Source organism: Barbatula barbatula, assembly GCF_947034865.1.
Source record: "Barbatula barbatula genome assembly, chromosome: 22".
Classification (NCBI taxonomy): domain Eukaryota; kingdom Metazoa; phylum Chordata; class Actinopteri; order Cypriniformes; family Nemacheilidae; genus Barbatula; species Barbatula barbatula.
The window spans coordinates 17,697,282-17,724,372 of NC_136785.1; the positions used below are offsets into that span (position 1 = coordinate 17,697,282).

The following is a 27,091-nucleotide window of genomic DNA, read 5'->3' on the forward strand; positions in this document are numbered from 1 at the left end:
ATGCTGTCAATCACTCGATCTCTCCTACATTGAATGAATCCCGTATCATAATCAGACTACTTTTGGATTACATTTACATTACTTTTGACTTAAATTTTAGTTGATGGCACATATTGAAGCAGGATAATTTTGTACTATTTTGACAGATACAAAGAGGAAACATTATATTCTATTCTTCATCACCAACAAGAGCCTCAAAATCGTTTTAAAGTACAGTGAGGCGGACATCATTCTTACACTGATATAACTTATAGATAGCACCTAAACTCTGTAATTGCCTTCCCGATACTATTCAAGGGCCAGACACACTGTCCCAATTAAAATATAGAGTAAGAGACATCTTTTCAGCCAAACATTCACTTAATGAATATATATGCTAAATAAGAAACAGGCACTACAATGGTTCTGTCATAGAACACACCGTCAGATGCAGAATACGACAGATAATCTCTTCATTGAGAAGAACGCAGGCTTGCTCGCAGTTGCGGGCAATCAGACAGTCACAGGGCAAGAAAGTAAATGGATTATTTTAACAGTCCACAGCAAAGACAAGGCATCAATAACATCAACTCACTCAAATAGTCAATAAAGACAGAGCTACCGTCTATAGTCCCGGGACTAGAAACAAAAGTCTGGAAGGGTAATTTCAATGGCAGGGTAGCAAACTCAATGCCACACAAATCCGAAGCGGAAGCACTCCGGAAAAGTTGATGTGTTGCTTAGGGAATCCAAACCAGGAAGTAGCGTTGAATAGAAATCATCAGAGGCGTTAGTCATCTGGGAAACTCCTCCAGGACTTCACCGGCGAACGGGAACAGAACTGGCAGGCTCTGTATTATCAGAACCGAGGAATCCTCCGGAATGGACGCACCCACGACTCGTCAACGGCATAAATGTCTCCTAGAAGATCCAGCCAGTGGTAGAGGAAGAAGCAGGAAGCAGCGGTCGCTGGGTAAAAGTGGTGAGAGATACCCACACCCGGAAGTGTTCTAAATACTGGAGTCAAGACAGGACAAAACACGGTGAACAAAAGATAACACTACTAGAGCTAGGTCTGCCCGAAGGCTAACAACCTGGGTAAATAACTACCGGACAAGACTAGGCAAGGTCTAAACTACAAAGGTCTGACAACAGACAAGGGAGAACACACGGTATATAAAGGGGATGAAACAAATGAGGAAAGGGGAAACCAGCCGTGTACAAAAGTGAGGGAGAAGAGGGATCAGGTGAGGTGAGGTAACCTAATATGACTAATGAGGGGAACGAGCGGGAAAAACATGCGGACTCTGGACACGTGGGAGCCGTCACAACAGTGTCACGTGCCCAACACGACAATGACAGAAGACAACACATACAACATAGGGAGTGCTAGACCCGAGACCTGACAGGTTCAGATTTTACTTATCAGACAGATTTCAATTTGTCCATTTAAATGGGGAATCATCAAATCTAACGCAAGTCAATTATGGATAACCTCAGGGGTCGGTTTTAAGACCCTTGCTATTCTCCATATATATGCTGCCCCTTGGCAACATTATTAGAAAACATGGAATAAGCTTACACTGTTATGCAGTTGATACTCAGCTTTATATCTTATCAAGACCAGATGATTCCTTCCATAGTGCATCGAAGATATAAAACATTGGATGACATAGTTATGTCCTTCTTTTTAATTCTAATAAAAATAAATAATACTTATCAGACACAAGACACGTAAAGAGAATATTTCAGATTTTATCCTGCAAATTGACGGCTGCACTGTTACTCCATCATACAGTTAAAGACCTAGGGGTTATATTAGACCACAACCTATCATTTGGAAACATCTCAAATGTCACAAAAACAGCCTTCTTCCCACTTAGAAATGTTACCAAATTACGAAATAGCTTTTGTGACTTCAAGACATTACAACTGTAATGCACTACTTAGTGGTTGTCCTTCATCATCAATAAACGCACTACAGTTCAGAATGCAACTGCCAGAGTTCTAACCAGGTCCCTAAAATACGATCGTACCAATTTTATCATCCCTTCACTGGCTACTGGTAGTGACTTCAAAGTTCTTTTAATTACAAAGAAAGCCTTAAACGGTTTAGTTCCCACCTACATAACAGAGTTTATATCACATTACAACCAGTCAGACTGTCTAAGATCTCAAAACTCTGGACTTTTAAAAACACCTAGAATAACTAAATCCACCAAAGGGGGTAAAACTACAAAACTCTGTAGTCCTAAACTCTGGAATAGCCTTCCCAGACTAATTCGAGGGTCAGACGCATTCTACCGATTTAAAACTAGATTAAAGACACAACTTTTCAGCCAAGCATTCACTTAATGCACAATATGCTAAATAATAAAAACAATTATAAAAAGCAGAAACGCTAATTATTGTCTTTCTGCCATCCTCCCCCGCCTCAGGATGCCCGTCCTGAAGTAGGGAGAGATTATGCCAGGCCCAGATGAACGCCATATGCCTATCCCTAACTAGAGATTATGCCAGCTACAGTGGAAAAATCCCATGCCATCCTCCTGCGAGAGCCTGCGGACTGACTGACCATCAAAGCTCCATCTCAGTCAATTCCATCACCACCCAAGAGCAAATTGACCATCTGACCATCCCAGCTTAAGCAATTCCATCACCAACCAAGAGAAAAGATGGACTACTTGTCACCTTAATGCTAAATTTACAATACTTAGTATTTAATGCTAAACTTACTTTACATGACAGCAGTTTGAAGTTATATCTGGACTTAGTTAAATTATGCCATTACAATTTTCCCTGCTGATTACATTCCTCACACCACAAAATAAGACAAAATTTGACCTAAACAGTTTCAACAAATGACATTTCCTAAATCACAACTAATAAGCTCTCCCTTTTTTCATAAACATTTACTGTGTGGAGCTATGACACGTTATAGGGGACCTGGCCCTCCCGGCTGTTTTTTTTCTCTATTTAATTAGCATTAGAGTTTGGGTTCCTCGCCAAAGGGCCGTGTTGGCTTGCTCACCTGGAGACTGCATTTATTAGATATTATTAACTAGAATGATCTTTCTTGTTCTATAAACCGTATGTAATGTGTTGTGTTTTACCTGTTCTGTGTTTTTCTCCTGTAAAGCTGCTTTGTAACAATGTAAATTGTGAAAGTGCTATATAAATAAAATAAAATTCAATTCAATTGAAGGGAGTAGATTCAAACAGAATGACACAGAAAGAAAATAGAATGAAAATGATTTCTTATAGAAAGTGCAGCCTTATACTTTGTAAAATTAATTCACATCTTAATTAATATATGTGGTGAGGAAGGCGGGACGAGAGCCGTGAGGCGGGCCGGTGGCTTGAGTGATAGTGCAATCAGCTGTGCACGCACCAGTCCCGCATCTCTCACGGAGCAGATTGGGAGCTTAAAAGGACGAGCGGCAGGACTGTTGACGAGAGAGGAAATAGTTAATAATACAGTTTCAACCACCAGTGCAACCACTTATTAACATTTAAAGACAGCTCTGTCATATCTCTGACTACTGCATTCTGCACTGCTCAAAAACATCACAACCTATTGTTTACTTCTCACTTTATTGTTATTGCATAATGCATTAATATTAACAGATGAAGCATATATTCAGGGATTATTGACATTATAATAATGTATTGTAATATCAAATGAAGTTTGTTAATAGTTTAATATTACAGTTGCACTGTTTTCAAACATACGCATTAATATTGGATTTACGTATGTAATATATGTATTTAAGTGTATGTTGGCCAAGTTAGCATTGTAGCTCTAAGGCATGTTTAACAACACATTAGCTGTTTTGCTACATGACTTACCAGAATCAGTCAGACTGAAGCATCCAGCAATCTCCAATACTGTGTTATTTTATAAAAGATGGTCTGAATGTGACTACTGGCTAGAGTTAATGCCATCATCCCAGTTAATGTCACTGTCCAAATTCTTATGGTGAGGAGCAAAGTCTAGGATAAAACTCCTGACAGTGTGGCTCCTGTGAGATCATTTAGACACTGCTTTTCAATTTTAGACACTTTAACATTATGCTGTTTTAAATGACACAAAATAATTATAACGTCCGTTTAAAAGCTTTTAAACTAATTTGGTAATGCTTAACTAATGGGATCAAGCGACGAACCGGAAGTCTTAAGCATCAGCCCTACACGCATACGCAAGGCATAATGGGTAATTTCGTGCATTGTGAAAAAGGTGGATAGAAAAAAGGTACAATTGATACAAATCAATGTAAATGGGTATAATATTTTTGCAGTGGTGGGCAAAACAATAAGTATTCAGGCAACAATCTGACAATAAGCTTTTAATCTAAACAATAAGATTTTGTCCTACATAATTTAGTTCATTTATACCTATAACTACAAGAAAACGTCGACTATAAGTAAAACATAAAAGGTTATGCAAGTCAAAACACCAACTGACCTGACGCCTGAGAGCGTAGTGCACGAGATGGACTGTAATACGTGAGAAGTTCACTCAAGTAGTGAGGAGCTAAACCATGCAGGGCTTTATAGGTAACCAGTGCAAGGTTGACAGAACCGGGCTAATATGTTTTATGTACGTGTAAGACATCGAGCTGCCGCATTTTGGACCAGTTGGAATTTTTGTAATAGGCCTGCAGGGCAACCACATAATAGTGCATTACAGTAATCTAGTCTTGATGTCATAAAGGCATTAATAAGATTTTCTGCATCTGATGGTGACAGCATATGACGTAGTTTAGATATATTTTTAAGCTGGAAAAACAAAATTTTACAGTTGTTGGCGACCTGGTTCTCAAATGACAAATACTATAGAATAAAAAGCCAAGATTCTTTGCTGAAGATGAGGGTTTTATGGAACATCCATCAATAGTTAAGCAGCATTCTTGGAAGTTACGTATGCCGGTTTTAGGTCCAATAAGTAACACTTCAGTTTTGTCCGAGTTCAGTATTAAAAAATTGCTAATCATCCACTTTTTTATATCGACTATGCATTCCACTATTCAATGGAATTGCTGCGTTTCAGGAGGCTTCGAGGAAATATAAAGTTGCGTATCATCAGCATAACAGTGAAAGCTTACTCCGTGTCGCTTTATTATATCTCCTAGAGGTAGCATGTATAATGCAAAGAGCATAGGCCCTAAGACTGAGCCCTGTGGTACACAGTACTGGACTTGTGATTTAAGTGATACCTCATTGTTTATTGCTACATATTGAAAACAGTCGCATAACTAAGATCTAAGCCATTTCAAAGCTATTTCCTTAATACCGACATCATTTTCGAGTCTATGTAGGAGCGTGCTGTGGTCAATGGTGTCGGATGCAGCACTAAACTCTAGCAGCACCAATAAGGAGATACAACCTCGGTCAGACGCCATAAGCAGATCATTTGTAACTCTAATCAGAGCAGTCTCTGTACTGTGATGTGCTCTAAATCCAGACTGGAAAACTTCATTAATCTCATTCCTTTGGAGGAAGGAAGATATTTAAGTTGAGACTACTTTTTCCAGAAATTTAGATAAGAAAGGTAGATTCGAAATAGGTCTGTAGTTAGCTAGTTCTCCAGGGTCGAGATGGTTTTTTTTTACAAGAGGCCTTATAACAGCCACCTTATATGCTTTAGGCACATGTCCTAATGTCAGAGATGAGTTAATAATGCTAAGTAGAGGATCTATAATTTCTGGGAGCATCTATTTCAGTAGATTTGTAGGTATAGAGTCTAGCATGCGTGCAGTTGATTTAGATGATCTAATGATTTTAGAGAGTTCATTGTGATCTATAGTAGAAAAGAATCGCAATTTCTCCTTAGGGGGCTGTAGTTAGTCGTTTGTTAAGCGGGTTTCACTTCTGGTTGCATAGTTATAATTGTTTCTCTAATATGATGGATTTTATTTGTGAAATAGTTCATAAATTCATCACTGCTATGCTGGTATACAGAATCAGAAGTCGCTGACGATTTATTTTTGGTTAATTTAGCCACTGTATCAAATAAAAACCTAGGGTTATGCTGGTTTTCTTCTATTAGTGATGAAAGGTAGGCGGATCGAGACATTTTTAGGGCTTTCCTGTATTTTCTAATACTATACCACGAAGTTATTGTTCTACCATATTTGTCACTTGGAGTTTGATTTGTCACCATAGGTCAGTGAAGCAAGCATGATACCAGACAATGATCCGAAATGTCTTCGCTCTGTTGAATGATTTTTACGTTGTCCACATTTATACCATAAGACAATATTTAATTTAAAGTATGATTACGAAGGTGAGTGGGTCCTGACACATGTTGTCTAACACCCATGGAGTAAAGAGTGTCTTTAAAAGCCATTCCTAAAGCATCTGTATCATTATCTACATGGATGTTAAAGTCACCATCAACAAGGACTCAGCCAGTACTACTTCTGATAAGAACCCACCAAATTCTTTACTAAAATCTGTTTGGTGCCCTGGATGCCTATATACAATAGCCAGAATAAATTTTAAAGATGTTTTATCCTTAGGTGTTGATACATGAAGTACCATGATTTCAAAAGAATTGTATTTAGGATTAGATTTCTGGGAAATGCTAAAAGAGTTATGGTAAAGTGCAGCAACACCTCTCCCTCTGCCTTTTAGGTCAGGCTCGTGTTTATAATAATAATCTTGGGGGACAGACTCATTTAAAGTAATTTAATCATCTGCCTTCAGCCATGTTTCTGTCAGACGAACATTTTGCCTGGCTTCATACTCTCACAGGCAAGCACTTCTGAGATTACACATTGAGGATAATCTGCGTTGTTGACAGAAGATCAAGTGAATCCATACTTTATGAATTCTTCTTGATATTTGACGTTTCCTACTTGTGGAGATATTACTGTGTAACCATAACCTGGCTCATTTTATATGTTGCCACTAGAGGGCGTGGGTGTGCCCTGTAAGAGTGAGAGAGTGGTAGAGCCAGCGAATTATAATTTAGTCATTTAGCAAACACTTTTATCCATGGTGAGAAAGTGATATTCATGTAATGTTGGTGCAGAGTTTTCAGTAAACACATATAACTGCAGTCTGAATCCCGATTGTTCTTTTTGTAAGACGCAAAATGGTGTCAGAAGTACTGTAGTTTCAAGTGTTTCAACTGCCTGAAGCGGACAAAACAAAGTATGATGCTGTGAAAGCAGGCTTTGAGTCACAGTGAAAAGAGAAAACTGATTTATGAACGTGCTCCGTTCCAATATGCGCAAGCAGGAGGAAAATTGCAAAACACATAGTAACCGGTGCCACAAGTGTGATAGCTCCAAGGCCGTTGTTAGGGCTGGGCAAGTTCCTTTGGTCGCAGTTGGAGTTGCCAGGCTTCTGCTAAAGAGGAAACAGTCAGAGGAAGATGTATACTGTATGTAATCAGAAATTTACATTTTGCAATTCTGGGGCGGCCAGCTATCACAAAGCTTGGGCTTGTCGCTCGATTTAGATAGCATTGAGATCGACACACTAAAGAAGAGCTACCCAAAATTCTGGAACAGTCTGGGAGACGTACGACAGCCATATGTAATCAGTCTAAAACCAGGAGCCATTGTATGGAGACGTTGGGAGTAATTAGTAGAGTCGAGGAATCAACAGACTGGTGTGCCAGGATGGTCGTGGTCTCAAAAAAACCAGCTTGGTAATGGTGGTGGATGGCAGCCATTATTTTGCTCAAAAAAGCCCATATATCCATCATAAAACAAATCCAAACATCTGGGGGGTTAACACATGTCTTCTAAAGTGGATCATTGGGTTTTTGTAAAAAAATTATAAACTGTAACCTATGGCTTCCGGCAATCAGCAGTATACGTCAAGTCGGAGGTCAGCCTTCAGCCTGAACTAGACTCTCTTGTGAAGGCACATACTTCCATTGCCAAAAGCCATAGATTATGACCAAAAGCCATAGATTTTGGCCAAACACCCACACTTGCAGTCTTTGCGCCTGACCTTTTGACTACTTTCATGACTTATTTCCTTTATTTGGTCCTAGTGTTCTAGTCAACGTGAAGCATTCCTGTCAACCCTCCCGTTTTTCCCAGAATTGTACTATTCTATCCTGCTGTTATCCCGTTGAAATATTTAGCAGGTAATCTGGCAATTGTATACCTTCTTAACCAGAAAGTAGCACTAAACAGCTAACAAAATGCAAATTGTGCTAAATATAACAATATAATTATACAATTGCGGTTTAAAGCCGGGGTGTCCGATTTCTCTTAGCAGTAGTTGATGTTCAAATCACCAAAACAGACACACCCCTACCCCCACATTTCATACGGCAGAGGGGCTTTGTGGAGGACTTCGACATGATGTTGGGGCGAATTGGGACACATAAAATGCTTTCCTATGGGAACCAATGATGATCAGTCTCACCCCGAATGGCCTCGCTCATACAGAGGCAAGTGCCATTAATTTCCAGGATGAGACTGATAAACTCAACCACGGGTCTGTCCCAGAGGGGTACAGACACCAATGGGAGACATCATCAGAAAGCATGTATTTATTGAGCGGTCATCCCAACTCAGCCGATGGCAAATGTCCAGGATGTCCTCCACGTAACTCTCCAGAGGACGGCCGTCTTGGCACAGCTGGTAGGTGAGGATGTCCTCTGGAGAGTCGAAGCCAAATATTCCATTTTAGATGGTCTCGTCAACGGCCAACAGGAAAACAGATGAAAGTAGTATTAAACTCAAATACACTTTAATAAACAAAACTGGGATAAACAGGAGTAAATAACATCGGTAACATATGTGAACTACAATTAAGACGAGACAAAGAAACATGAAACAGGCAGAATATACAGACGTGCTCAAATTTGTTGGTACTCCTCCACAAAAAAGGAAGAATGCACAATTTTCCCTGAAATAACTTGAAACTGATAAAGGTAATTGGCATCCATCATTGTTTATTTCATATTTAATAGAAATCAGACTTTGCTTTAGATTTTTTTATTCAACATAATATTGTAAATAATAAAACAAATTGAAATGTCATGGATAAAAATGACATTTGAAATGAGACTTATGCACATGTTAACAGGTAGTTTTGCCCACTCTTCCTGAGCAAACTGCTCCAGCTTTCTCAGGTTTGAGGGGTGCCTTCTCCACACTGCAAGTTTCTGCTCTTTTCATTGATGTTCGATAGGATTCAGATCAGGACTCGTAGAAGGCCACTTCAGAATATTCCAATATTTTATTCTTATACATTCTTGGGTGATTTTAGCTGTTTGTTTTGGGTTATTATCCTGTTGAAGCACCCATGAGACTGAACCATAGCTTTCTGACACTGGGCAGTACGTTTAGCTCCAGAATGCCTTGAAAGTCTTAGGATTTCATTGTACCCAACACATATTCAAGGCCCCGTGCCAGATGCAGCAAAGCAGCCCCAAAACATATCCGAGCCTCCTCCATGTTTCACTGTAGGTATGGTGTTCACCTCTTTGAAAGCTAGATTTGTTGTCAATATGAATTTGAGCAAATTGCAGTCGGTTTCCTCTTGGGTCTTCTTCCATAGAGCCTACTTTTGCTCAAAAAGCGGCAGAAGGTGCGATCAGAAAAAATCTTACCTTCACCTTCACCTTGGAGTTCAGCTTGTATCTGTTTAGCAGTTATCCATGGTTTTTCTTCTACCATTTGCACTGTCCTTCTGTAAAATCTGGGGTCAATTTTCCTATCTTGATAATATTTGCAACTGTTTTCACAGGAACATCAAGCTGATTGGAGATGGTCTTGTAGCCTTTATCTATACCATGCTTGTCTATTATTTTCTTTCTGAGCTCCTCAGACAACTCTATCCTTTGCTTTGCTTTGTCTGGTCCATGTTCAGTGTGGGGCACACAATGATACCTAACAGCACAGTTACTTTCTCCGTTAAAATAGTCTGGTTAAGTGATTACAAGATTGGATACAATAGATCATGTGTGATTCTAATTAAAGAAACTAATTAGCTTGCAAAATCACAAAATTTCAATTATGTATTATATTTTCTACTGGGTACCAACAAATGTGTCGAGGTCAATTAAGACTTTCTTTATAGAATAAGCAATAATTCATCTATTTCCACAGATTCTTTGCTTTATTCTACAACCCAAATTCCGGAAAATTTGGGACTTTATTAAAATTTGAATAAAATGAAAAATAAAGGAATTTCAAATCACATTAGTCAATATTGTATTCACAATAGAACATAGATAGCATAGCAAATGTTTAAACTGAGAAATTGTACACTTTTATCCACTAAATTCGATCATTTAAAATGTAATGCCTGCTACAGGTCTCAAAAAAGTTGGGACGGGGGCATGTTTACCATGGTGTAGCATCTCCTTTTCTTTTCAAAACAGTTTGAAGACGTCTGGGCATGAGGCTAGTTGCTGGAGTTTTGGTGTTGGAATTTGGTCCCATTCTTGCCTTATTTAGGTTTCCAGCTGCTGAAGAGTTTTTTGTCGTATTTGATGTATTTTTCGCTTAATGATGCACCAAATGCTCTCTATAGGTGAAAGATCTGGACTACAATTCAGTACCTGCACTCTTCTACGATGAAGCCATGCTGTTGTAAAAGCTGCAGTATGTGGTTTTGCATTGTCCTGCTGAAGTATACAAGGCCTTGCCTGAAATAGACGTCGTTTGGAGGGAAGCATACGTTGCTCTAAATCCGTTATATACCTTTCAGCATTCACAGAGCCTTTCAAAACATGCAAGCTGCCCATACCTTATCCACTTATGCACCCCCATACCATCAGGGATGCTGGCTTTTGAACTGAACGCTGATAACAAGCTGGAAGGTCTCCCTCCTCTTTAGCCCAGAGGACACGGCGTGCATGATTTCTAACAAGAATGTCACATTTGGACTCGTCTGACCATAGAAGACTATTCCACTTTGAAATAGTCCATTTTAAATGAGATTTGGCCCACAGGACATGACGGCACTTCTGGACCTTGTTTACATATGGCTTCCTTTTTGCATGATAGAGCTTTAGTTAGCATCTGCTGATGGCACAGCGGATTCTGTTTACCGACAGTGGTTTCTGGAAGTATTCCTGGGCCCATTTAGTAATGTCATTGACACAATCAAGCCAATGAGTGATGCAGGTTCGTCTGAAGGCCCGAAGATCACCGGCATCCAATAAAGGTCTCCAGCCTTGTCCCTTACGCACAGAGATTTCTCCAGTTTCTCTGAGATCTTTTGATGATGTTATGCACTTTAGATGATGAGATTTGCAAAGCATTTGCAATTTGACGTTGTGGAACATTGTTTTTAAGGTATTCCACAATCTTTTTACGCAGTCTATCACAGATTGGAGAGCCTCTGCCCATCTTTACTTCTGAGAGACTCTGCTTCTCTAAGACATCCCCTTTAAAGCTAATCATTTTATAGAACTGATATAAATGAACTTAATTAGTCACTAGATGTTCTTCCAGCTGAATCTTTTTAAAACTGCTTGCTTTTGTAGCCATTTTTTGCCCCCTTCCCAACTTTTTTGAGACCTGTAGCAGGCATTCAACTTTAAATGAGCTAATTTATTAATGTAAAATTTCTCAGTATTTTTTTTTTGCTATGTTATTCATGTTCCGTTATGTGCTATATTATATATATATATATATATATATATATATATAAAATATTGGCTCATGTGTTTTGAAATTCCTTTAGTTTTCATTTTATTCAAATTAAAAAACGTCCCAACTTTTCCGGAATTCGGGTTGTATGATGTACCAAAGGCATGCAAGTATACATGATACCATAGCTTTTAATTTCATGACTCTCAGGAATTAAGCATTATATCAATGAGCTGTAGGAGCACCAACAAATTTGAGCACGACTGTATGTAGTCTCCAGTGATGAGGCTGACGGGCAGTTGCGATGATTACAAACAAGGGACAGGAGTGTGATAGGAAACAGTGTCCATGGGGGAGTAAAAAGACATGGAAACAGACAGAACCGTGAAACCTGTAAAGTTCAAAGTATCCACTGTGGTTTTAAGTATTGATTGTGGTGATGCAGGATACATTATTTGTTCACCTTTATTTCTTCGCTCTTTGTATTTTACAGACCGATCCATATGTCTGTTATATCTTTTTGTCTCTCTTTCAGATGGTTACACAACAGATGATATTGAGTTTTACTGGCGTGGTGGAAATCATGCAGTTACAGGGGTTGAAAGGATAGAGCTCCCTCAGTTTTCCATTGTGGACTACAAACTGATCTCTAAGAATGTGGTTTTCTCAACAGGTAATCAAAACTGAAGTACTCTTAAAACATATGAGACAATATCTATGACAGTTTATTCTCGATAGCCACTCTCTGAAACTTTATACACTTCTATGCTTTTGTTGGAAGTAAATAATCTTGTAAAAAATATCTATGACTGAATTGTTTACATGTTGTGTGGTTCAAATTACAGTCAAATGATTTTAAAAAGCAAGTTCAGGTGCCAGGATACTCGGGGTCACAACTGTACGGTTACAGTAAAGTTATACAGACACAGTAAAGTATACTGTGTCCTCCCTACTTGTCTCTTAAATCCAGGAAATATTATGTTCAACACTAATTTGTAAGCTTATTTGCAGTCATTCTGATAATCGCTAGGTGACCCACTTACTACGGTACTTGCAGGGACACTATGACTTGTTAATTAGTTAGAGTAACCTATGAAGTACCTTTTCAGAAAAATCATAAAATTCAATTTGCTTTGCCCTAGTAAGTGGAAGCACTTAGTTCAAAGGAAGTCACAATTCGGAGTAAGATCACATTTAAACAAGAAACAGAGTGTTTTTTATTGAAATGCTTTTTAACCTTGGTTTATTGCCATGACTGTTAAACAGCTCTACCAAGACGAATAGGTCTGATTTTTAATCTAAACTGCCAGCTTTCATTGTATGTATATTACACTATGTAGTCATTTTAAGCAAATGTTACCCTATTTACATATGATATAAAACACAGCTTAAAAAACACTTACTTTTTCAAAATATACAGTGCAAATATTCCATGTGTACAGAGGTCAAACAATGCATTTGCATGATGAAAAGACGCAAAAGAGATAAAGCCAGAAGAAGTGCTGGCCAAACAGCAAGAGCCAAAATAACATTGTGTCTCGTGACCGGTTGCATCGTTATGCAGCTTTAAATGTGAACTGGCATTGGCTCGTGTGACTGACTGCATCATGCTAATTAGAACAAACACTGACTGAATAACGATGCTACGAAGAACTGGAGTTCATTGGGGGTTTTAAAGCCAGGTGAACAGATGAACCGAAAACAGGTGATAACTCAAACTAACAGGTAACATCCACAGGTTGGTAACATCCACTGGTAAGTATAACACAAGAGGTAACATCCACGGGTAAATATATAACACAACAGGTAACATCCACGGTTAAATATAAAACGACATGTTAATTAGTCTGAACTAGCGACCGACAGAATACAACTAGACACAAGGGTTATAGAGTTTCCAAGGGAATGAGAATCAGGTGCAGGTGCAATAATGCGAGTGAAATTAAAAGATGATGATGGGGCATGAAGTCCATAAAATTAAAGATCCGGTGAAAGGGAGTCCATGCGGTGAAAACAAGGGGAAATGGCAGGGGAACACAAGCGGGCAGAAAGGAACTTGACAGTACCCCTCTTCCTGGAAAGGCAACAACTGGAGAGGGGGTTGGGCATCCTGAAGCATGAATCTCTTGGTATGAAGGTCTGAAGGTGATCTGGGGTTTCGGCCAGGGAAGGCCAGGGTCTGAAGGCTCGGGGATAGGAAATGAACTCTGGACCATGGCGACCCTTCCCCGCTCCGCTGCTCCTCGCCTCAGCGTCAATCTCAAATAAATTCAAACGCACAGATTCAAAGACAAATTATTTAAATTTGTTATTGTGGCTTAAATTGAAAGAAACCAACTGCAGTTTGATTGATATTAATTGATTATCAATATCAGATTCAATCTAATGCTTGCCTACAGGACTATCACTGGATCTTCACCAGCATACTTTCACACCCTCCTGCACCCCATCAAGAACCATGCGTTCAGCAAACGAGTGGCGTCTTACAGTATTGTCGTATTGCCTTCTCAAAAGGGCAGTTAATCACATTCCTGCCAATTCCCCTTCACAACTTAGTCCGGTAAACCACATCTCTCACAACATTAAAAAAACTACTTAAAACCCATCTCTTCTGTGAATACTCGACAGACAAATTTAGTTGAAACTAGTAACTTGGTATAAGCACCTATTGTATTATTGGTCCTGAATGACATATCACATTATTGCTCCCTGAACTCTCTGTAAGACGCTTTGGATAAAAGCGTCCGCTAAATGACTAAATGCAAATGTATTTGGAATGCACAATAAAAAAATATATATTTTTTAAATTATATAAAAACGAAGATATCTCATTTTGAAACCAAACTTTAAGTTTAAAGTTAGTTTAAATTAAATTCTAAAAAAGATTTTAACAACATGCCTGTTTGGTCGCTGGGATGTACTCGTCATGTCCCAGAAATGTTATTTGGTCCGTTACAGGTATGTCTTCACCACGTACCAGCAATGTCCAATGTTACGCCATCACAACGAATATGGGCATCACAAAGTTACGTTGCTGGAACATTATTTGGTGCAAATGTTGTCAGGTCGAGGGACTGTATTAACTGGGAACCTTTTATCTTATTTTATTCTTAAAGTACTGGTTAAAGAACATATCAGTGCATAAATTTGGTCTAATATTTAATTAAAATTTTAAGTACAGTGTCCTCTGTATGTCCCAGCCAACCAGAGCCGGCTCCGGCGGAGCGCTGAAGAGGTGGCGACAGAAATATGAGAGACATGTATGATAGGTTCTGAAATTATGTCGCTTAGTTATCAAACATGTCCCTACTACAAACACAATTAAAGCTAACAAGCAGTTTGCAGATGACAAAGCTCTGAATCATTTTACTACAAAATAGATTAATTGGGCAAACTTGCATTACAAAAGTTTCAGTCACACAATTTTCTTCAGAAAATACGTTATACGTAATTTGAAAGGCAGTACAAATAAATATTTTGAAATTTTCATTGTCTATTAATGGATGGAAGTCATTATTAAAACCTTTTGAAATCTTACATATCTCTGTGTTGTTGAGATCCTGTTTCAGCTTTGCACGCAAGGTTTTGTTTGCATTTAACTAAATATTACTTTGTATTTTAATATTCACATTAGAAAGACAATACAGAAATTCAATTTATAAGAAAGATATACAAATTTCAAATCATTTATCATTTATTTGTATTAATATTTTATATAATAATTGTATTCAATTAAATTAAACTACACAACAATTATTGATTCTTTGCGAAGGTTAGAAAGTTTGGGCTGCATAACATTTGTTTATTTTCTTGCCGCTGAATTCGTCTTTTTGATAAATGGGGATAGATGGTCATCATAAAACGATCGCATGTAGATCTGCACGAGCTGACACGTTTTTACCAAGTTCAGCAAAAATGGTGTTATATTGCAAGATAGGCAATTTCATTGATTATAAAGGGACTTTTTGCAAGATTAATCTAATGTCACTGACCAATTTAGTAATAGGCAATGTTCTTCGTTTCATAACGTAAGCTAGCGTAATGACGCAACCAGTAACAAGACACACAAGAGCATATTTTTCAGATTTCATTTCAGATTTCATTGTCGATGCAACGTAACGGTTCACACTCCGGTGGCAATCTTTTTCAATTCTGTCGCAGTGTGCAGATAGCGCAGCCGGTCCGGATCAGAGTTGTATGGCGGACGGAGAAGATCGCTTTTGAGTTTGTTCTTTGGATTCAGAATGTTTGAAATTATTGCACTTTTTTTAATAAACTGCATGTATAAATCGATCTTACATTGTATAATGTACAAACTGTTCCACAAAATTTGACGTCTGATTAAATTCTAAATCTTTACACACCAATATAATATAATATGGTGTGGTTAACGTTACTGTTGTTGGAAATTGTGATACCAGTTGCAATATGTACCTTACATATTTTGTGGTGCTGCAAAACGTGTACAGAGGTACGTATTTTCTATGAGATCAGGTTGTGTATATCTCACGTGACAACCCAGAATGGCCATCGATTGAGAACTTTCGTGGAAGAGTTCCTTGAACTGAGCTCGCTGGTGCGATTGAAAGACGCTACTCTCCCATTTTCTCGAGTCTCCTGGTCATGGCTACTAATTGAGACCATTAGTAAATCCTGTATGTTTGTCTCCAGTGCCATGGCGGCCGTCTGTATGTCCTGCGCTCCTGTCTCGGACAGCATGGCCTCGGTGGCCCTCTGTCTTCTGCGCTCCTGTCACTGACATCACAGCCAAAGTGGTCGTCTGTGTCTCCTGCACCCCTGTCTCAAACGCCACGGTCACGGTGCGTCCGTCTGTGTCTCCTGCACTCCTGTCCCCTGCGTTACGGCCATCCGTTTCTCCTGGCTCATGGTGCGGGTTGAACCTCCTTGGTCCCCTGAACTGCCCGCACCTCCATGGTCCCCTGAACTACAGGCACCATCCTGGTGGCTTCCCGTCCTGCCCTGTCTGTCAATGTCCTCAGTCAGGCACCAGGATGCCCACCATCCCTTCACTGCTGTACTCTGAGGAGCTTCCAGAATGGGGGAGTACTCTCGTGATCCTTACTGTTCCCCAATTCATTTCCCTGTGTTTTTCCTACGGACTGCATTGCTTATCATCGTCCACTCTCCCGTACCTGTCTCCTGTCTGCCATCACACACAACTGTTGGCAATTCCCCTAAACATGCAAACCCTCCATATACTGTATGCACTCTGTTCTACCATCATTCATTGTCAAGTCTTGTTATAGTGAAGTTTCTTTTAAATATATCTCATGTATTACTCGCCTGTTTATATTAAATCTCCATTTGAGCATTCCTCCAAGCCTCCTTGTGTATCTCAAATGATAGCTTAATGCCCATTCACACTATAAGCAACTAAGCGACATCATCCCAATAATTTCAATGGAGAGTTGGCGACTTCCAATGACATGAGGAACCAGCAACCAGACCAAAACAGGTTAAACACAAAGAAAGATATTGAGTAAAGAAAGAATGTTAGCAGCTGGGACATCATTTACTACCATAGTAGATAAAAACACAGTGTAGCTGGCCAGTCAGAGCACACCGTGATTTTTAGAATGATGGGCTTTGTAAAAGAAGATGTTAATGTGTTGTTGAACTGTAAAACATGTTAACACACTGAATTACATCAAATAAACACAATAATGTCCGTTTTAGCTATGTCATACCCTTTATGAAAAGCGATGATGTGTTAGCAAATAAAAAAAATATTTATGACTTGTGAGGTCAGAGCACTGATTTGATAAAATGTAACCTCTGTTGTATGTTCAAAAATGGTTAACAGACATGCTACTCAAAACATAAAGTTGGGGACATGTAGGGAGAGCATTTACAATAGATGGCGTCATTTTAATTTCAAGGGGTTTTAAGTTGAATCCCCATTCAGCTGCTTATTTTAAAGCAACACAAATAAGCTTTGTGACAATGTGCTTGTCTGATTACTACAACTAAATTCAAAAGAAAAAATATACTACACTATAATATAAGTTTTATACATTTGTTTTACAGAGTGTAATGTTATTCATGGCATATTTTCACATAGGTTCCTATCCTCGCCTCTCGCTGAGCTTCAAGCTTAAGAGAAACATTGGTTACTTCATTCTGCAGACCTATATGCCGTCCACCTTGATCACCATTCTGTCCTGGGTATCCTTCTGGATCAACTATGATGCCTCGGCTGCCAGGGTTGCTTTAGGTAGGCAGTGACCTGATAAACACAATTTCTTGCATTACAGTAATGAGATGTGGGTATTTGTTATTTGTTTCCCCTGATTTGGGGGTTAAATATGACATTGGCCTTCTGTTCACAGGTTTTTACAGACCCATCTCATATATATTAAACCCTAATCATATTTGAAAGTATCTTGTCAAGCACAGTGACATTAGTTTGATGCCTTTTTTACACCACACATTCTCACCCTTGATTTTCCAAGCCTCCACTTTTTTACTGTCATCACTGGTTATGTAAGGCTGATGATAAGCAGTAGTGTGCAGGCTTCTCAGCGTGAATGAGCACTTATGATTGCTGACTGGCCTTATTCATTCATCCACAGAAGAGCAAATCAATGTAGCATTTAAAAAAAATAGAGCGAGAACGTTGATATAGTATAAGGGTATGTTGCGTATAGCCCATTTTGTTTAGAATTATAAAGCATTTGGTTGTAAAACATATATGGCAATATACATGTGTGTCTTGGTTTTTCTGTCTGTAGTACCACACTGGCATGACAAGTATCGCTGTTATTTAAGACCATGAACCAGGAGTACGAGGAAAGAATATGTATTTCTATTGATAAAGTGTAATTTGAAATGCATGCCTATCAGTATAAAATAATTAAGTACTTTAGCATAACTGATGGTATCAAACAAGAAAATTATTACAAATAAATGAGACAATTTTGAAGTACTTAATATTTGTTCTTGAATTTCTCTTGAATCTAGGAATCACCACTGTGCTCACCATGACCACCATAAACACGCATTTGCGTGAGACGCTTCCAAAGATTCCATATGTCAAAGCCATTGACGTGTACCTTATGGGTTGTTTCGTCTTTGTCTTCCTGGCTCTGCTGGAGTATGCGCTGGTCAACTACATCTTCTTTGGCAGGGGACCTCAGCGGCAGAAGAAAGCTGCAGAGAAAGCTACCACAGCCAACAATGAAAAAATGAGAATGGATCCGAACAAAGTATGCTTAAAATGGCTCTATAATAACTGACAGTTTAATATTTCTCTGTCATCTTAAGGAACTAATTTATAGTACCTTGCCGTAATTGGAAAAAACATTATAGTATTTTAATCACATACCAGATAAGTTAACCAGATGTGCAGATTCAATCTCATGGTACTTTGAAAAAAACTATTTTACCAGGGGGATCATTTCATTTCTTATCTGTACATTTTAGTGTGATCTACTTTCGCACTAATGCAGTTAAGTATAGGGGTTGGGATAATTTTTTTTGTGTATTTTGTACACATTAGTACAATTCAGCCACTAAAATACTTAAGAATTCTCATCAGATAATTGCCACAGGGTTTGGTTATAATGGACTTAATTGTATCACCTCCAACACTAATTTGTTACTTAAGAGACCAGAAACTGCTCACTCTAAACTGCTTCCAGAATATTTTTATTCAAAATTTTGTAAGCCAGACCAACTCTTTACTTGTGTTTATTTTGTTATTTTTTATTTTATTGTTGTCCAGTGTGTGTCCACCGTAATTGCACCGGTTATTTTGGCTGTTGGCGGTTTAAGATGTGGGTTTAGGATGGGGGTGCAAGTTTTTTTTACCAGTTATTTTTTACCAGTGTTGTGGTTGAAGACTGTTAAAGGGGCATGTACTTTAGTTTAGATATTTGAGGCATAATCCACAAATTGCCAGCATTCAAATAAAATTTTGAAAATGTCACCACCACTTTGAAAAGTGACAGGTCAAGTCAAGTCAGCTTTATTTATATAGCGTTTTTTTTATAATTTCCATTGTTACAAAGCAGCTGTACAAGAAAACATTGACTATAAGCAAAACATATAAGGTTATGCAAGTCAAAACACAGGTCAAATATCAGACATACTATAAATTTCTATATGCAGTGTTAATTAAATAAAACTATAAAATGACAGCGTTGACAGTGCTGATTTTTATGCTTTCAGTGGTTGGTGGGAAATGTAGTTCAGAGAGAGGATGCTCTGTATGCCAGAATGAAACAGAGGGATATTGACGCTCATGACTCCATGTGGGAACCGATCTTTGTGGACGATGCAGCATTAGGACTAGGCGATTCAAAAACTAAGGTACTAAACAAAAAGGTTCATTAAGAAAGTTACGGAGTATGATAGGGCAAATAATTTGAGACCCATGTTTTTGTTCAGTCTTGTTTTCCTCCATTAAAGTTCACCCAAAAAATTTACTTTTTTATAATTTGCAAGAGAATTCCATACCTACGACTGTCTTTTCGTCTTTAATTTGTTTAAAGGGCTTAATGACCTAAATATAACAAAGTAGGGTTTAAGAGGTGACATGAAGTCTGTCTGCCTTCATAAATTATATTGTTGTCTTTATCTGAATATTTTGCAACAATAACTGACTTATAATAACAAAAATACATAAAAGGGAGGTTTCCCGGACAGGGCTTAAGCCTAGTCCCAGTCTAATTTAAATGTTGGAGTTGTTGGAGTTGATTGTGCTGTCTCAAGATGTACACTACTAATGTTTTTTGTAAAGTAATTGTTTTGATTTGTTTAAATATTCTAATTTTACCAAGGCCTAGTCCTGGCTCAAACTAATCAATTTCCGGGAAAACGTCCCATATACTGTAGTAATATTTCCCTCTGGTGTCCACTTAAAGAAATTATTTTGTAATCACACAGAAAGGGTTAGAACTTCCTTAAAGTATTACTAAGGGCATTCTGCCCTTACAACAATTAGCGACCACACCACCCAAGTTGAATTACCTGCCGCAACACTTCTCAAATCACTAAAAAAAAATTAATAGAAAAAGCACCTAATATTCGAAAGATATTGAATGAGCATATGAACATTCACATACCAAACAGGAGAACAGGAGTCATTCACATTTGCAGTGATGTAAGTTCTTTAATACTTGGAAAATCCACACCAGTATAAAACAAGTCAGCCACTCTATGTAGCCAGGTAGCAGAACAGACACCAGCTTTATGAAAAAATTGTCACCATTAAAGGAGAATAAATAAAAAAGCGAATACAAAATATCAAAGTCAGTTGAGATAGTGATGCAACGTCCGGTGTCCCTACTAATTTTGTTGTAAGTATTTTATATACACCCACTAAATAAAGCTCATTAATAACTGGTATAGGTGTGTGTGTGTGTGTGTATACACAGTGTATATATCCACTCACCTAAAGGATTATTAGGAACACCTTTTCAATTTGTTCAATGCAATTATCTAATCAATCAATCACATGGTAGTTGCTTCAATGCATTTAGGGGTGTGGTCCTGGTCAAGACAATCTCCTGAACTCCAAACTGAATGTCAGAATGGGAAAGAAAGGTGATTTAAGCAATTTTGAGCATGGCATGGTTGTTGGTACCAGACGGGCCGGTCTGAGTATTTCACAATCTGCTCAGTTACTGGGATTTTCACGCACAACCATTTCTAGGGTTTACAAAGAATGGTGTGAAAAGGAAAAACCATCCAGTATGCGGCAGTTCTGTGGGCGAAAATGCCTTTTTGATGCTAGAGGTCAGAGGAGAATGGGCCGACTGATTCAAGCTGATAGAAGAGCAACTTTGACTGAAATATCCACTCGTTACAATCGAGGTATGTTGCAAAGCATTTGTGAAGCCACAACCTTGAGGCGCATGGGCTAAAACAGCAGAAGACCCCACCGGGTACCACTCATCTCACTAAAAATAGGAAAATGAGGCTACCATTTAGACGAGCTCACCATAATTGGACAGTTGAAGACTGAAAAATGTTGCCTGGTCTGATGAGTCTCGATTTCTGTTGAGACATTCAGATGGTAGAGTCAGAATTTTGGTGTAAACAGAATGAGAACATGGATCCATCAGGCCTTGTTACCACTGTGCAGGCTGGTGGTGGTGGTGTAATGGTGTGGGGAATGTTTTCTTGGCACACTTTCGGCCCTTAGTGCCAATTGGGCATCGTTTAAATGCCACGGCCTACCTGAGCATTGTTTCTGACCTTGTCCATCCCTTTATGACCACCATGTACCCATCCTCTGATGGCTACTTCCAGCAGGAAAACGCATCATGTCACAAAGCTCGAATCATTTCAAATTGGTTTCTTGAACATGACAATGAGTTCACTGTACTAAAATGGCCCCCACAGTCACCAGATCTCATCCCAATAGAGCATCTTTGGGATGTGGTGGAACGGGAGCTTCGTCCCCTGGATGTGCATCCCACAAATCTGCAACATAGAATTAAGGCAGTTCTGAAGGTGAAAGGAGGTCAAACACAGTATTAGTATGGTGTTCCTAATAATCCTTTAGGTGAGTGTATACTGTATATATACAGAAAATAATGGGTGAATAATGACAAACTCTTTATTTTTTCGGGTGAACTGTCCCTTTAAAAGCATCTGTTTCCTCCATTGCCATCACCACCTGTCTTCCCTTCAAACCACTCACTAAAATAAGTGTTTACAAGGGTCACAATAAGGTTGCATATTGCAGCTATTGTTTATTGTTTACAATACTTTAGAAAATACAACACAGAAATATGCATTGAACATTTTCTAGTTCACCATCCATTATCTAATTTTCTAATATTTGACCTAAAAAAGGAAATGTATACCACAAAGCTGTGTACCATCCTACTCTACCATACCTTATATCTCCATCTGCACCCATTTCCATAAGACTGTGTGTAACTGGCACTTTGTTGGTTTGTCTCAAATTGTGTCAAATAATTTTTGTGTTAAAATGATCAAGTTTAAAGTGTAAATAATGAACACCAATAGGTAAGTCAGCATGATTTGGTATAATTTAAACTTCTGGTGTTCTGGTAATTGACAAATATTATTGCTTATCACATGTGATGTCACAAATAGCAGTAAAGTTATGATTTCTCCCCATGCTGTAAATTAAGATTTTTGGTTATGAAAGCTGATGTTATGCACATAGCCGCGGGAAATTCTTTGGAGTATGGGTTGCTGTAATTATTTACTTTTTGGCCAGGGCTGATGCAGGGTTTTAATTTTATCATGGGTTTGCGCATCATTATGATCCCTGCAAATCTAGCTTTAATAATGCGGGAAATGTCTGCATCATTTGTATTTGTTTTGTATCTGATCAAATAATTAAATAAATCCACTGATTCAGACTAAATGAAATCAAAACGTAAAATCTTATTCTAGAATTTAAAACCACAATCACTCCTGCACCGGCCCCCTCTGACCATGTCTACAAAATACATTTTCCTTTGAATGCTGAGTCCTGTTGAGCATCTCCGTGTTTCTCACGGTCAGTGTGGTCTGTCTTATGCTGATCTTGTCACACACCGGAATGTTTCAAAGTGAGCCAAAGAGTTTATTTACTGATTAACATTGAAAAGACACATGTTTTTCAAGTAATACAGAATAGTTAAAAATGGCACATAGAAATGAACCCGTACTCATACTAACTGTAGACCTCTCAACCACAATCTCAAATGAAGAAACTGCTTTTTTTTCTTACTGCTGGCCTGCATGCAAAACTCCAAACTTGGCCTTTCTCTTTTAGGGTTGATGCTGAAATAGAGGGCATCAATGTATAAAGCTGTACAGTACAAAGTTTAAAAATAAAAAAATGTTGCACCATTTGGACAAAAAGACCAACAAGATTCACTAACGAATTACATGATGTCATGTGCCTTTTGAGTGAAGTCATTAATGTGTTATATTAGTGAAAAGTCAAATTAATAAGATTTAAAAAAAAATATTACAACAACCCTATTCCCTGCGGTTATGGTACTGCTTCTTACCTGTTAATCTATCTTCACCTCTTAGATGGACCCTCATGAAAACATTCTCCTCAGTCCCCTGGAAATCAAAAATGAAATGGGTGCTTCAGAGTTGACCCTGGGTTTGGGTGACCCACGTGCAACCATGCTGGCCTATGACAGTACCTCATTACAGTATCGGAAAGCTGGCCTGGCCAGACACAATTTTGGACGCAATGCACTGGAACGACATGTGGCACAGAAGAAGAGCCGACTACGACGGCATGCTTCACAGCTTAAAATCACTATTCCTGACCTAACTGATGTCAATTCAATTGACAAGTGGTCAAGAATTATTTTTCCTACCGTCTTTTCTTTTTTCAATGTCATTTATTGGCTGTACTACATCAACTAAATGCACTACTGATTTTTCCATCATTATATTCTTCCTCCGGTAGGTTTTGCAATACACGCAAACTTCAAGACTATTTCTTTTAATTCTTGTATTCACCTTAATTGCTGGCTGATACACACACTCTGATGAGGTTATAAACAAATTCTGCCTGCTTCAAAGTCACATTTTATGTTGGAATATTTTTTGTGATCTTGTTAAATGTTTGGTTTCATTTTTTATGATGATTTTTATTAGGATGTATATACTTCGTTGACAAATGTTCAAAACAAATATAAATGATATTTATACCAAAAGAAATATTAGTGTCATTAGTCAAACAGTGGATAAATCTTCTATGGCATTTTACCATGAATTCTCGACCAATTTATTCCTTTATACACACAACACACAACCACTCAATCATTAAATTGCCATTATGTTTTCGGTTAAAGTTTGATGTTAAGTAACTGCATGCTTTGAAAGTTCTCTGCAATATGAACTTCAATTTGCTAACTTTTTAGGAAATGCACAAACTGCACATTGCAATTTCTGCACCCAGTTTTGCGGCCATGTTTCTTTGAGCCAATTGGCAGAGTTGTGACTAATCTCTTTGGAGCCGCAACAAAGGGTAAAGGTTATTGACTGAGGAATGTCATTTACATTAACTTTTAGGCATTTAGCAGATGCAAGTATTCATACTGTCCCAAGAACTTCACTAGTGACTGTCTTGAGATATGATGTCAAACGTTGCTGACACTTGGAAAACATCTACTACAAGTGGAAAACAGTAGTGCACTTATGACATCTACCTCCAGGGGCTGACTGGACCATGAACAATACCTTGGCCCCCAGACTTCTACTGATAGCCATAAAGACTGGTCCACAGTGCAGCTTACTCTGGTCAGGCACCACTCACTGAAACACGGAGATAAATTAATTCTTCTATTGTTTGATGACCACAAATGACGCAACAATCAATGGCAGACAACACAGAATACATTAATGTAACATTTGCTGACACTTTGTTATCAGAAATTATGTCCTTTAAAATTAAAACGTAGCTTTACTTGCTTAACTGGCTCAAAATGTTAACATGTTTTTTAATGCCACAAATGAATTTTCGTGTAACGTTTTCGCTAATGAACTAAAGCACTAAAAAGTGCTTCTTCAATAGCTTGTATGAATCTGGTATCTTGTTGGCACAACTTTGTTTCTAAGGGTGTGTGTGCGCCCTGATGTTTGGCATTGACAGTGAATCCATTAAATCTGATTCAGTTTAGAGCAGTGATTCTCAACTCTATCCTTCGAGATCCATTTTCCTGCTGAGTTTAGCCCCAACTCTGAAAAAACACACCTGAACAAGCTATTTCATGACATTCTGACATTTTACATTTTACTTGTTTCAGAAAGTGTTTGGTAGCAGGAATCCCATTCCTTTTATTTGGAAATTCTCCCAGAAAAGCAAGGCAAGGTGAAAGAAAGAGCCCGCCCACGCTCCAACCTACGAGCGAGACCTGCTCACCATCAAGATTGGCTGAGCAGTGGGCCAGCAGCTCGTTACTATTGCGATAGTGAAGTTTAGATGTATCAGTTTGTTCATGGCATTTCAGTGGTGGATGTTATATAAACGGTGGATATTACGCTGCATTTGGAGATCGTTTGAAACTGATAGTTTTTAGCAGGGTCCCAGTGCTAAAATATTCTGGACATGAACTGCAAGCAGTAAGTCAAACTAAATCATATGTTTGTTCTTTGTTGGCAATCAGCTTGTGTGTGCATAATAAAAAAAACACGAAGGGATTAATGCGATGAGTTGTTGTGTGCACGTGCTGTAGTATCGTCCCACTGCCTGCATCCACCAGCTCGTGTTTTTCAGGAGATACTTGTACAGCTGTATCTCTCTTTAATTAATATGAACAAACGAAATACTTTTTCGAAAATGCGACGTATGCAATACTGCTACTGTATAGGTACTCAAGATTAATATGAGATTGGCAGAAACTGAGTGTGTTACCCAATCTTTAAATTGAACGTGTCTATTTCTGAAGACTTTGATTAGCTTGTTCGATTGTGTTTTCTCAGAATTGGGGCTAAGTTAGGGGGGAAAGTTTATCCTTGAGCCAGACTTAAGAACTGTTTTATTTTTACTTTTTTCATTATGTGTGTGATATATTGCAAATGCTGGGCGTGACAGTTTTTGAACAATTTGTATCCAAATCTTATATAGAATTTTTTTCCTTCTGTTGTCTAACGATTGAACACATGTTAACATGTACTGTATGTTTTGATAATCACAATGTATTATTAATTTTCATGTAGATTTTCTTTTTGATTTAAAAAGCCAGCAGTTATGGAAGGTCTAGGCTTATTTAGTAAAAAAGCAATTCAAATTAAATAATTAATTTGTATTGTATACATATCCATGTATTGTAAATATATTTTGTATAGGATTGTATAAAATACTATACCTGTATGTATTCAGATGAAATGAGATGCCGTAAGGTATGGTTTCTGTATACTCATATGATTTAATATTGGGATGAATGTTGATGGAGGTTGTGATGTAGAACCAAGACTTTTATTTCATCATGACAAATGATGAAATAAAGATCGCCTTTCTAAAAAAAACATCTTCCTCTGGTGTGAAGGGTGTAGGTTTATAATATACAAAGCCTGAAAATTTATAAAAGCACAATGTTAACCAGATGTAATGGAGAAAAGACATTCATATACAATACATTAGTTGTTTTTTTAAGTATATTCATTTTCATGCATGTAAACGGTTTTTACTATTTTATCAGCCCGAAATTACATTCTAGTTTGGCAGCAAACATGTTTCCCATTTTAGTAAATCGATGTCTTGTGTACTTAAAAGTCTGAATTAAAATCATAGTTCACTGAAACATTAAAATAATCATATAATTGACTCACCCTTACAACCCTTTCCAATTTTCATGTTAATCTACTGCCAAAAGAGTCCACTCAATTGTCTATTCAGGCACATTTTGCATATATTAATGTCATATACATTGAAACAATCACACACATTGATGAACATTTTCTCCACTAATGAAAACATAAATCAAACAAGAGTATTGATTGCAAACATTACTCTCCTCTAGTGTGTACAAAATGACAGGGCATGATTTCGATTCCATGAAAGGGACATTCCGCCTAAATAATTC

At 38.1% G+C, this 27,091-nt stretch overlaps 1 protein-coding gene across 1 annotated transcript in view; it reads left to right on the top strand.

Annotated features, from left to right (window-relative positions):
* gabrb2b (gamma-aminobutyric acid type A receptor subunit beta2b) overlaps positions 1-26,806 on the top strand; it is a 107,353-nt gene extending 80,547 nt beyond the window's left edge. The window contains exons 6-10 of the mRNA XM_079485962.1: positions 12,088-12,225; positions 17,635-17,787; positions 18,534-18,778; positions 19,743-19,883; positions 23,580-26,806. Of these exons, the coding sequence (XP_079342088.1) occupies positions 12,088-12,225; positions 17,635-17,787; positions 18,534-18,778; positions 19,743-19,883; positions 23,580-23,927 (1,025 nt within the window). The 3' untranslated portion in view covers positions 23,928-26,806. The remainder of the gene's footprint in view (positions 1-12,087; positions 12,226-17,634; positions 17,788-18,533; positions 18,779-19,742; positions 19,884-23,579) is intronic.
* Positions 26,807-27,091: the final 285 nt, after the last annotated feature.